This window comes from Dasypus novemcinctus, chromosome 1 (assembly GCF_030445035.2).
Source record: "Dasypus novemcinctus isolate mDasNov1 chromosome 1, mDasNov1.1.hap2, whole genome shotgun sequence".
NCBI lineage: Eukaryota > Metazoa > Chordata > Mammalia > Cingulata > Dasypodidae > Dasypus > Dasypus novemcinctus.
Genome location: NC_080673.1, coordinates 13,124,979 through 13,138,462, shown reverse-complemented (window position 1 = coordinate 13,138,462; position 13,484 = coordinate 13,124,979). Strand labels below are relative to the sequence as shown.

Here is a 13,484-nt window from a genome sequence, read left to right as displayed (position 1 = left end):
GAAAAGTAGCAAAGAAAAGAAGCAATGCGGGAGTAAGCAGAGCAAGAAGGTAGAGTGAGAGGCTCCACAGTACCTTCACTGCCCCCACCTCTCCAGCAACATTGACACACCAGCAGAAGCTGGCAGAATCAACACTCTCAGAATTAGGTAAAAAAAGATGGTTGCAATAACGGAGCAAGCATCAAATCAAGAAAGGGGAAATTTAAAAATGAAAGGAAAACCTCTCAGCACCTTGCCTGGCCTTTCTGCCACCCCCTTCCAGCTTATTTTGGAGCAGTGCCAACCTGTACTCACAGTGCGGGTCCCTGGACCTGGGTTCTGGGAGGACAGACATATCTGGCATATATGAGGGTGCATTTACTTCTGTACCAATCAATAGAAGCCTGCAGGACTGAGCCATATGACATGATACTATATTCAAAACAATCTACAAGGGAACTATTAGAGCTAATAAACAAATTTAGAAAAGTTGTAGGATACAAGATTAATATGCAAAAATTAGTTGTGTTTCTATACACCAACAATGAGCTCTCTGAAATGAAAATCTAGAAAACAATTTTGTTTGCAATAGTCTCTAAAAAAATGTCCAGGAATAAATTTAACCAAGAAATAAAAGACTTGTGCCCTGAAAATTACAAATAAATTCCGAGAGAAATGAAAGAAAACCTAAATAAATGGAAAGAAATCCTGTGGTCATGAGTTGGAAGACTTAATATTGTTAAGACGTCAGTACTACCCAAAGTCAGTGCACTGCCATTCAAAATCCCAGCAACCTTTTTTTCCAGAAATGGAAACACCAAACATCTTATACTTATGGAATGACAAGGGGCCCTAAATAGCCACCACCAATCTTGAAAAAGAAGAATAAAGTTGGAGTATTCACACATCCTGATTTCAAAATTTACCACAATCTACAGAAATCAAAACAATGTGAAACTAGTATAAGGACAGAAAAATAGGCTAACGCAGTTGAGAGTTAAGAAGAAAACCTACACATCAAAGACCAATTGATTATTTTTATTAAAGAAGTTGTAGGTATACAAAAAATTCATACATAAAAAATATAAAATACAGAGTTCCCATAAACTACCTCTTACTAACACCTTGCATTAGGGTGTTACATTTGTTATAGTTCATGAAAGAGCATTTTATAATTGTACTATTAACTGTAGCCCATCATTTACAATAGGCTCATTGTGTTGCAGAGTCCTGTGGGGTTTTTTAAAATATTTTTATTCTAATAATGTACATACAACCTAAAATTTACCCCTTTAACCACATTCCCACATATAATTAAGGGTTGTTAATAACTTTTGCAATGTTTTGCTATCATTACCACCATCTATTACCAAAACTTTACAGTCAACTCAAATAGAAACTCTGTACAATTTTAGTATTGACTCCCCATTTCCTATACCCAGTCCAGCCCCTGAAAACTTATATTCTATGTTCTGACTCTATGAGTTTTCTAATTCTAATTATTTTATATCAATGATATCATACAGTATTTTGTCCTTTTATGCATGGCTTGTTCCCCTCAACATGATGGCTTCAGGGTTCATCCATGTTGCATATATCAGAACTTTATTCCTTTTTACTGCCAAATAATATTCCATGCATGTATTTACCATGTTTTGTTTATCCATTCGTTAATTGATATACACTCAGGTTGCTTCCATCTTTAGGCAGTTGTGTATAATAATGCTATGAACATCAGCATGCAAATATCTGTTGGGTCCCTGCTTTCATTTCTTTGGGGTATATACCTAGATGTGGGATTGCCTAGTCATATTGTAATTGTATTACTTAGCTTTCTGAGCAACTGCCAAACTGTCCTTCACAGCAGACATTCCCACCAACAGTGAATGACTGTTCCTATTTCTGCACATGCCCTCCAACACCTGTAATTTTGCATTTTATTAATAGTAGCTGTTCTAATGGGTGTTCTATTTAACTTCCATTTATTTTTGGATTTTTAAGTTCTCTTCCTGTTATTGATTTCCAGCTTTATTTCGTTGTGGTCAGAGAAGATGCTTTGTATAATTTCAATTTTTAAAAAATGTATTATGACTTGTTTTGTTACCCAACATGTAGTCTATCTTGGAGAACGATCGTGTGCACTTCAGAAAAATGTATATCCTGCTGTTTTGGGTACAGTGTTCTGTATATGTCTGTTGGGTGTAGTTCATTTATCATATTATTCAAGTTCCCTGGTTCATATTGATCTTTAGCCTCAGTGTTCTATTGATGAGAGTGGTGTATTGAAGCCTGCTACTGTTATTTTAGAGATGTCTGTCTCTCCCTTCAGTTTTGCTAGTGTTTGCTTCATACATTTTGGGGCAATGATAATCTCATTGTGGTTTTATTTTCATTTTCTTAATGAGTAATGATGTTGAACATCTTTTCATTTGCCATCTTATATATATATTATTTAAAGTGTATGTTCAAACCTTTTACTGATTTTTATTTGGTGGTTTGTCTTCTTATTGATTTGGATAGAAGTTTTTTTGCAAATATTTTCTCCCAATTTGTGATTGCCTTTTCACTTTCTTAATAATATCTTTAAGTGAGTAGAAATTTTCTATTTTGATGAAGTTCAATTTATAATTTTTTTTCTTTTTCATTCTGTCTTTTCTTAGAACTCTTTGCCTTACTTAAAATATTCTACTCTTTTTCTTCCTAGAAATTTCATAGTTTTAGTTTTTATATTTATCCCTATGATCCATTTGGGATTTTATTTTTATGTATGGTGCAAATTAAGGATCAAGATTCATTGGAGCAGATGTAGCTTAATTAGTTGAGGGCCCCCAGTATCTCCTAAAATCAAATGAAAACAAACAAACAAATGAAAAAACCAACTCTCTTTGGGGAACAGATGTAACTCATTGGTTGAGGGCCTGCTTCCCATGTATGAGGTCCTGGGTTCAATCCCTGGTGCCTCCTAAAAAAAAAGGATCAAGATTTATTTCTTTTGCTCATGGGTGCCCAATATGTAGAGGCTAATCTCTCTCCATTGAATTGCTCTGGAACCTACATGTCCTTATAAATTTTTAAAACTCTCCATCAATTTCTATAAAAATTCCTGTTAAGATGTTAAGTTTGCTTTGAATCTATAGATCAATTTGAGTAGTACTGCTTTCTTAAAAATATTGTCTTCTGATCTATGAACATGCTATATAACTCCATTATTTAAAATTCCTCTTAGTAATGTTTAAAGATTTCCAGTAATTTTCCATTGTGCAGCCTCATATGTGTTTTTTTTTGTTAAATTTATCCCTGTTTTTTTTATTCTATTGTAAATGGTATTTCTATTTCTACTTAAGTGCTGCTAATTTATAGAAGCATTACTTTTGTAACATTTACTTTGCATGTTTTCTAAACCTAATTATTATTTTTGGTAGCTTTTTTTTTTTTTTTACAATACCTATGTATTTTCTATGCACTTAGTCTTGTAATATACAAATAAAGACAGTTTCATTTTTTCCTTTCCTCTTTATGTGCCTTTTGTTTCTTTTTCTTAACTTATTGCAATTGCTAGGACCCAGTACAGTGTTTACTAGAAGTGGTGAGAGCTGACATCTTTGCCTTGTTTCCAATCCTAGGGAAAATGCATTCAGTATTGCTTATTAACTATGCTGTAGGTTTTTCATAAATGCTCTTGATCAAATTAAGTTCCTTTCTATTTTTGATGTGATGGGAGTTTTGTCAAGAATGGGTACAGGATTTTGTTGAATGTTTTTTATGCCCCTGCATCTCCTGAGATACAGTATGCTTTTGTTTCTTTTTTTAAAATCTTTTTTGATTGTGATGGTTTACATTGATTGATTTTAGACTGTTGTGCCAACTTTGGATTCCTGAAAAAAATTCACTTGGTTAAAACATACTATCTTTTTGCTATACTAATAGATTGGACTTCCTAAAATTTTAATGATTTTGCACATATATGTTCATGAGGAATATTTTTTGTTGTTGTTTTTGTTTTGTTTCCTTCATTATAACAAAACAGGGAAATTCTGGCATAATAGAATAAAAGAATTGTTTTCTCCTGTTCTATTTTCTAGAAGAGTTTGTTTAGAACTGCCTCATGTCTTCCTAAAATATTGGTAGAATTGATTATCAAAGTGATTGTACCTGGAGTTTTCTTTGTGGGAAGTTTTTTTAATCTGTTAGGTAAATTTCTTTAATATAAGGTTATCTATTTCTTCTTAAGTGAGTTTTGGTAGTTTGTGTCTCTCAAGGAATTGATCCGTTTAATCTTTTGAGTCCATTGATTTTTCTCTATTGTTTTTCTGTTTTCTATTTCATTAATTCCTGCTCTCAATATTATTATTTCCTCCCTCTTCTAACTTAGTTTAATTTGCTATTGTTTCCTAGATTTTTTAGGTGGAAGCTAATTAGATCTTTCTAAATGTTATTACTTTAAATTTCTTGCTAAACTCTATTCCAGCTGCTTCCCACAAATTTTGATATGTCGTGTGTTTATTTTCACACAATTCAAATTATTTTCTAATTTTGTGATTTCTTCTTTTTCTCATGGGTAAGTTAGAAGAAAGTATCACGTTGTTGTTTTTTTTAAAGTATTATTTTCTTTATCATAGCTATAAAAGAATAAAAAAAAATATCAGATTAGAAGGTAAAATGAGACTCCGCTCTTCACTGCTTGTCAAAGGCAAAGCTAAGTCTGGGAGTGCGCAGTCCAGGGATGGGGTGGTGGGTCGACCTCCTTGTGTCCACCGCCCCCCACCCACTGCCCTGATATGCCACGGGGGGAGACTGCCATGTGGGGAACCCCAGACCTGATTCCAGCCCCTCCCCTCCCAGATTTTATCATGTGGGCAACCTGCTGCAACTGGTTCTGCCTTGATGAATAGCCTGAAGAGCCCCCTCTGTCCCCCTGGAGCCAGAACATTCCCCAAAAGGCTCTGAACCAAGCTGCAAAGCCTGTGGGCCAGGCCTGCTTGGACTATAAGAAAAATGTCTTCATTCCCTCTTCAAGTCTGGTGGGGATTGGGCCCTGCCTCTGTGCTCTCTGCCAACAGTTTTGAGCTACAGCCTTTCAGTGGGAGGAACTTCTGAAGAAGAAGGTGAAGGACCTGAGGGACTATCTCATCCTCCATGACATCTCTACCGAAATGTGCTGGGGGAAGGAGCTGCTGTGCTTGGTGCTTGGCCAGCAACCTTTAATTTCACAGGAGGGCAGGACTCCTGCCTCTACCTTGTCCCTGGACTTTCCCAAGCAAACAGGCTTTCCTGACCCAGCCTCACACCAGCACAGTACCTTCTACGTCACCCAACCTTCCTTCACCTACACAGGCCACCTCTGTTGGCCCAGCCCAGGCTCAGGAAAATTAGCATGCCAATGGCCGTGTGTCTCAAGACCGAGAGGAACCCATCGACCTGGAGAGCACAGCCAGAGTACCTGCTGAGGATGAGACCCAGTCCATGGCCTCAGAGGATTGCTTGTGCCAGGCTTCTCTGTCTTACCTGACCAATTTGGACGATGTGCAGCCCTGTGCCACAGCTGACCAGCATCATGGCTGGCAACTTCATCAATTATGAGGGTTGCTGTGAGAAATGGGAGCTGACAGAGAGGGTGACTTGACTGTACAGGGATCAAAAAGGATTCCAGCACCTGGTTTAGGGTGAAGATCAAAATGGGGGAGTGATGCCACCCAGCATGGAAGAGAACCTGTGTAAGATCTGTATAGACTCATCCATTGACGGTATCTGCTGGAGCATGACCACATGGTACCTCTACCAAGCGTGGCAAGTGCATGAATGAGTCTGCCATCTGCCAGTAGCATGTGATCCGAGCAGTGCATATCTTCAGTCCTGTGGCCTTGAACCAGCTTCCTCAGTGCCTTACAGGGACACAGCCCTAAGTGCCTGGGCTCAGAGTTGGCCATCCTGCCCAGGAGGCAGGCTAACAGAAGAAAATTTACATACTGTTCACAAGACTAGAGCAGGCAGAGATGCCATGTCTCCCTGAGTATGCCCGTCTTGTGATGAGGGTGCAAATCCTAGCTGACAGAGCCTCTGAGGTCAGTGTGGACTGGTACAGATTGCATGGTCAAGTCCCTGTTTTTATGATCTTGAATGATGATGGTCATTGATGGAAAGAGTCTTCCAGAGCTTGGACCGTGTCTTCCTCTATTCCTCTGAGAACCCGGAAAACTTGTGCAGCTCCACCCTTCCTTCCATTTTCCTACTCTATCCCGCTGAGATGCTTGCCTCTGTTTCACCAGTCAGAATCCTGCTAGAAATGGTTCTCTTGCTCTCCAGCACTTTTGGATTTATTTCTGGTTTCTCTGGATTTATGTGCTTTAACCTAACTGTTAAAGTATTTGGCCATGTTGCCTAAAATCAATTTGTTTTTTAGACCAAAAAGATGTTAGCTTACCAGAACAATAGAGCTCTTCCCTAGGATAGAGTTTTGGACCAGTGAAGTTATCTCTGGTGAGAAATGAAATGAAAATACTGCTGAAAATCTTCAAAGTTGTTAAGGGTTGCATCCTTAAGTGCTGGGATTGGAAGCTTTCAGTCTCCTGACCTGACATTGGGAGCCAATAGAGGATTTGGCTCCCCAGCCACTGGGAAATTCCAGGCTCATCTGTGCTGCATCCTCTCTTCTGCATCCAGACCTGACTCTGCTCATCCTTAATTTTAGTTTCTGATGAAAGGGGAAGTGGTGGGGGAGGCAGTGGCTTTCTGCTTAACTTTGACTTCTGATTCTCCTTTTCCAAGTCAGGAGTACTAATCTACTTCCCCTGAGATTGAAATCCCTCCCTTTCCCATGGAGTTTCTAAAGCACTGTCTCACTGACTTCATATTGAAGGCATAGAGAACTTGGGCAAAGAGCCTTGCTTTTCTCTACCCAGACTTTTCATAGAGACCAGATCTGTAAGACAGAGGTATCAGAAGGTACCGAATTAGGCTGGGTCCTGTCCTCGAACAGGCAGCCAGAAGCCTTAACCCCCCAACTTGGTGGAAAGTCCTTCCTCCTTCTCAGCCTACTGACTTAGGGGCAGGTCAGAAAGAAGAATTCTCTTGACCCTTTAAGGAGGAACATGTAGTAAGCAGGTGATATTCTTGAACCCACTTAGGGTCTTCATACCAGTGGAGGAGCAAAGGGTTGAAGGAAAGCCCACGGGAGAAGCTTAGCTAGACACAAAACACCTATCAGCTGTCAGAAGAGCCGTGCGTGCTCCCAGTACCAGTGGAAGAACTGTACAGACCCTCAACACCTGTGAGCCTTGGCAGGCCCATCCCCCCTGCTGCAACCAAGATCTCTCAGACCAGAAAACCAGTCATAACTTGGGGAGGCAATGGGAAACCTCTACTCAGGGAACCTATTACATTGGTACAGACATAACTTATGCTTCCCCTCCATCATCCACCTCTAAGTCCTTTTGAGGAAATGAAATAATTTCAGGAACTAGTTCATCAGCTGAACACTGGGCCCACTTACTTCAGCATTGTATCAAGTCCTAGATGATTTGATTCTCCTTTTTAGGAGTTGGGAGAATCAAGATTCCCCATGAAGTCATAATTTTTTCACCTTTCTGCTGGACAGTAAATACAGCAAAGGACCGTTCATTCAGCTACTCTTCAATTTCGCTGTGAAACAGGTCTACACATGCAACTCAGTTAAGGTCTAGCTTTAACTAACTTCAGGGCAGAAGCTGGCCCTCTGCCTACTCATAACTTGCTTTCTCTGATGGGGCCTTTCTCTGATGGGGCTTTCTCTGATTACCCCCATATTTCCTCCTAGTCATGAGTTGAAAATAAAGGCCCAACGGTTGGTTGGTTAGTAATCTCCTTAAGAATTAAGACTGATGTCATTCACTCATTTTGGAGAAAGAACTTCCCTTAAATTATTAAACCTCTTTAAATGAAGGTTTCCATTTAGGGAAAAAAATATGTCAAACAACTCTGATATTTTGTACCTTCTTTGTGGTGACACCAAATAAAAATTGGAAGTTCCAAAACCCTATTCTAGCCAATATTTCACCCAGGTTGATTTTATCCTTGAATCCTACCTCTTGCCCCTATGGATCCTTGGTCTTAATTATCCCAGAAAAAGCTGATTCTTCCAGTTATTCATTGACTTTCCCATGATTGGTGTGAGATCAGTTGAGCTTATTTTTAAAGACTGGGTCAGCTGACTGGTTCATAATACATTGAAATAGTTAGATCCAAACTAATGAGAATAAACTATATAGGAGTTTGTACTCAATTTATATAGTAATCATTTGTTGAAATCTTTTGGATGTGAATGTATTACTTCGAGTGGTTTATATTAATGTTCTCAGACTTATTTGTGTGTTAAAGCAAGCACATGTGTATTTTTTATTACAGAACTTTGCTTTATAATTTTGTATTAAAGTTTCAATATTAAAAAAAACTAAGTCTAGGACAAAATTAGCAAAGGCTGTTTAGTCGTAAACTTCAGCAAGGGGACCCATTGTCTCACTTTTGTTTCAGTAGGTGTTTAAAGTTGTTAACAAGGAGAGTGTGTTTTATAGAGTAAAAAAATATGTTGAAACAGTCTGATTGGCAAGCATTCTAATCTCTTAGGATGGCATTTTTGGAAAAGGGTAGGGAACTTTTAAATTGGTCTTCAGTTACATTTGGCACTTTATTTTTGGCTGCAAGTGGACAGGCAAACATTTTAAGAATATTTCAAAATAGGAAAGGTTATTCACTGTTGAAAATAGAGGTTTTCTGTGTCTGAACATTTGCTAGAACAAATGGGCTCTATCCGATGCTTTATAGGTGAAGTTGCCATAACTGTCTTTATTAGGGGAAGCTGCCATGGAAGGCAGTATCTCCTCCTCTTAATAGTAGAAACAGAAAAAACTAGTAAAACTTGCCAAAAATTTAAAAGTTGCATAATCGTTCAGCTGTTTCTTTGTATACAGTGTGGTACTATTGTTAGAAGGATATCAATAAGTTGTCCTAAAAATCTTGGAAGGTGAAGTTTATGTTATTGTTTTTGTGTATGGGCAATTGAGTCGTAAACATAATTTGTTAGTATAATGCTTTTTTTCCTATCCCACTAGATTCTCAAGTGGGTGTTTTGCGCATTTGGAATGTTTCAAAAACAACACCTATTGATAATTTCAAATTGAAGAAAACAGGATTTCACTGTTTGCATGTACTTAGTTCTCCTCCAAGGAAAAAATGTAAGTGAAAAATATCAAAATTTTATTATTTAAAAATACCGTATTTACTGTTAGTGAATAAATTGCCTGATACAGAGACATAACCATATCAAATCCATATGCTACTGAAGAGCAAATTTTTAAAAATAGCCTTTGAGTGAGCAGATGTGGCTCAAACAGTTGAGTGCCTACTTTCTACATGGAAGGTCCTAGGTTCAGTCCACGGTGCCTCCTAAAAAAATAAAAACAAACAAACAACAAGAAAACAAATGAAAAAACCAACTCAGGGGAGCCAACATAGCTCGGTGGTTGAGCGCCAGCTTCCCACATTCGAGGTCCTGGATTCAAACCCCAGCTCGAGTACCTAAAAGACAAACAAACAAACAAAAAAATTAGCCTTTGCAAATATATTTGCTAAAGGAACGATCAAAGCCATGCATTATCTAATATTACTAAAATAAGCACATTTAGAGTTAAGTAACATTTTTAAAATGCTGTTAAATAAAAATATCCAGATAATCTCAAATCACCTAGATGGGGAAAATGAAGCAATGACATTGGTGAGAATAAATTAGAACTATCAAGAGTGATGGGATTAAAAAACATTGGTGTGAACTAGGAGACTTAATATTGTAAACCTGGCCCTTTTGCCACCTGTATGGGTTTATGAAGAGTTGATATAACCTAAATATTCAAAATATAAAATCTAGAAGGATATATTCCAAGTTTCAGTGCCAATTATAACTGGATTAATAGTATTGTAGAGGTTCTATATCTTTGGTCTATATATTTGGTCTATTTTTTCTCATTACCATTCATTACTACTGTAGTGAGGAAAACAATAAAATATATTTAATCCATAAAAGAAAAAGATGGATATTTTGAGTAGTTTTAGAATTAAAATTTTTCCTAAATGTAAGGGAATATAACTCCTCTAATTCCTAAGACAGTCATGCTTAGTCTACATGTTTGGTAGTGTTCCCATTTTTGTGTGGATCATAAAAAACATGAAATAAGGAATTTGGTCATTGAAAAATCTAAAGTAATTGTCACTCCTTACTAATGTCTACCTTTTTAATATGCTAAATAACTGGCAACTGCTATTCAAAGTATCACTACTTTGGCTAGCATATTTAATATTTAATTTAGTGGGCGATGCAAGTTGTAGAAAATCTCTATTTCAACCTTCAACCTTTACACAAATTTAAACTTTTCTTTGTAATCCTAATACTTCTAGTCCATGGATACTAGAGAATCTAGGGTTGTTAGAACTAGAGAAGTAACATTTTGGAGACTGACAAATTGTTATGTATCCTGCAGTGTTTTAACATTGATTAGGGTGATGAATACACAGCTCTGTGATTATACTGAGAGCCAATGATGATACACTTTGGATGGATTGTATGGTATATGAAAAAAATTAATTAATTTTAAAAAACTGAAGAAAGGTAAATTGAGATGCAAATGTATGTTAGACAGTGTTGTGATTTTTAAACTAGGTGCTAAATTAAAGTGAATTATAAATAACCTTAAAAATAATTATTTTCATTGGCTTAGATATTAATGTAAGATAGTTATTTCCTTTAAAAGAGAAAAAAATTACATTTGTGTTTGTATGTGAGGAGGGGGGAAGTAAGCTGCTAAGTCAGTATTTAGAGGGGAAGTTATAATTCGGAACTAGGTATGCTGTGCTTTAATTTACAAATCTAATTAAGTTTACCTATATTTAAAACACTGTACATCCTCAAATTTTAATCTTTTTTGTTCCCTATACACTTCTGTACACTTTGCAAAATTTTTTGCTTAGATTTTCATATTTTTTTTAAATGCTACAAATGTACTCCAGTGACAGAAAATATGATCATTGTTTAAATGTTACTGAAAAAAAATTTGGATAAAAGAAAACAATTGCACATCTTTATAAATTAAATTAATAAATTAAATTATCCTGGTTTCATTCCAGGATATGGGAAGCTATTGTTATAAATACTTACTTGTTTAATCTTTTCTTTTTAAAAAAATAGTTTCAATCCAGTCTCCAACTAAAAATCACTATACATCCTCAACTAGTGAAGCAGTTCCACCCCCAGCTTTGACACAGAATCAAGCATTTTCTCTTCCTCCTGGTCATGCAGTATGCTGTTTCTTGGATGGTGGAGTTGGACTTTATGATATGGGTGCCAGGAAGTGGGATTTTCTTAGGGACTTGGTATGTCTATGGTCATTCCTTATGTTTAATACCTTATTATTCTACACATACAACATTTATTTAGTGTTAGCCTATGATGTTTAATTTTGCCTACATATTAATATTGTTAAAATGATTTTTATTAAGCCATGATAGGTTAGAACTTTATCTTAGTTGATAGTAACATTTTACAAAAATGTATAGAATGATGACAAACTATTAAATTCTTTAAATTTTTAAACATGAAACTTCTTTAAATATTAATGTCTACTAAGTTTATGTTTTATACGTGTTGGAAAATTGCATAGCTGTGTTATATGTTGGAAGCAAAATAAGAAAATAGGATAGTCTTTTAATTCTTTTTAGCCACACAGTTTTAAAAAAAATTTGTTTTCATAGATTTAGTCCCAAGGATATTCTTTTAGGAGAAAAGAGATGTCCATCTAGATAAGGTATTAAAAAAAGTTTCATTTTTATTATTGAATTATTATCATAATTCTAAGATTCTATGAATTTTTGTTCTTAAAATCATTAAACCTTTATATAAAATAGAATATAACCTGTCTGATAACCCACATTTTTGTCTGTTATGTTCTGTGCCTTTCATCATTCCCTAAAATAGTACCTAGGACATAGCAAAACTTTAGGTTTTGTTGAATAAATGAATGAATGGATGAATGTATTAAGGCCTATCATAATTTTATATGTGTTTCGATCAATATTTGTCAAGAATCACCCTCGTTAAGTTTTCCTAGATCAGAGTTTATAAAAATGCTCCCTTTTAGCAGGTTTGAATTAAATTGATATAGACAGTTAAGAAACTTAAATGTTAATTATTTTCCTGTTATCTCACTTAGGAAAGGAATCCAAAGCTTTATTTTTCCTTGTAAAAGAAATAAGAAAAATGCTAATACTGTAGCATTTCAATATTTCTCATTTAATTTTGCCTTCAAACCTTAAAAAATGAACTATAGCAAAAATATTTTTGAAACAATATTTAGCTGAGTTATTTTAAACAATTCTCTTTTGTAACTATTCATTAAAAGATGGTTAAATTTTCTTTCCAAATATGTTTCCAGTTTTTCCTAGTGTAGTAAATTTGCTTTATAAGTTAAATTGACATTTCCTTTCAAAAAAATTTATGGAAGGGAAGCATGCAATATATACGAATACATTTAGGTTTATAACAAGTCATATGAGTAGAAGTCACACAGAATAAGTTCAATACATTTTCTAAGTCCATATCTTCATTGGTATAAAAGGGAATATTTGTCTTAAAGGACTTTTAAGTTTCAGTTTTATCTTGAGCGTTTCTTAAATTGGCAGAATAACATATATAAATTGTGAATGATTACTTTATAAATTTCTAGCATACTTTCCTGTATATTATAAATAATTAGAAAAATATGAATTGAGTTGAAATTTTAAAATGAGACTTTTGAACATATTTGCATTTATTTGCTGATTTGAAGGACTGTAGTTGAGTAATCTCTAGGTTGGTACAAAATAATAGAGTACAGTAATAATAGTACAGAGAACATTCAGTCATAGTAGTGGTTTCAGTTTTATATGTGTTCTGCTTGTCAATATATTTTTCATTAATGTTTGGAGAGCTATGTTACATTTGTCAGCTTGATGATATATTTCTGGCTTGTTTATAAATAATATAATATTTTGAAGTTTCTGCTAACAAGATACTTTCATTGGTAGTGGTGACATTTTTGTGCTGTGTTTCTAGGGACATGTGGAAACTATCTTTGACTGCAAATTCAAACCTGATGATCCCAATCTTTTAGCAACAGCTTCATTTGATGGCACTATAAAAGTTTGGGATATAAACACATTAACAGCAGTGTATACTTCCCCGGGTAATGAAGGGGTTATTTATTCCCTTTCGTGGGCTCCAGGTAAGAATTATTTTATTAAAACAGGGAATACAATTAAATGATTTTGTATAAATTTTACTTTCATCTAAATTATCATCTAATATTCCTTTGAGCTAATAAAGGCAGAGGAATATTAGTTCTAATGTGTTAGGTTAGTTTAGTTTTTGTGGAGTTTTGAATAGGCTCCCTGCAAGAGGGCCTTTGATTCCATGGGCCTTTGTTCAACAGTCATACGGAAAAATCATA

General features: G+C 35.5%; 1 protein-coding gene and 1 pseudogene across 27 annotated transcripts in view; both read left to right on the top strand.

Annotated features, from left to right (window-relative positions):
• WDR17 (WD repeat domain 17) overlaps window positions 1–13,484 on the top strand; it is a 123,342-nt gene that overhangs the window by 54,164 nt on the left and 55,694 nt on the right. For all 27 annotated transcript variants that reach the window (XM_071214015.1, XM_071214020.1, XM_071214045.1 and 24 more), the window contains 3 exons: window positions 9,063–9,185; window positions 11,189–11,373; window positions 13,091–13,259. In XM_071214015.1, coding sequence (XP_071070116.1) covers window positions 9,063–9,185; window positions 11,189–11,373; window positions 13,091–13,259 — 477 coding nt within the window. The remainder of the gene's footprint in view (window positions 1–9,062; window positions 9,186–11,188; window positions 11,374–13,090; window positions 13,260–13,484) is intronic.
• On the top strand, window positions 4,830–5,882 carry LOC139437172 (E3 ubiquitin-protein ligase rififylin pseudogene; annotated as a pseudogene).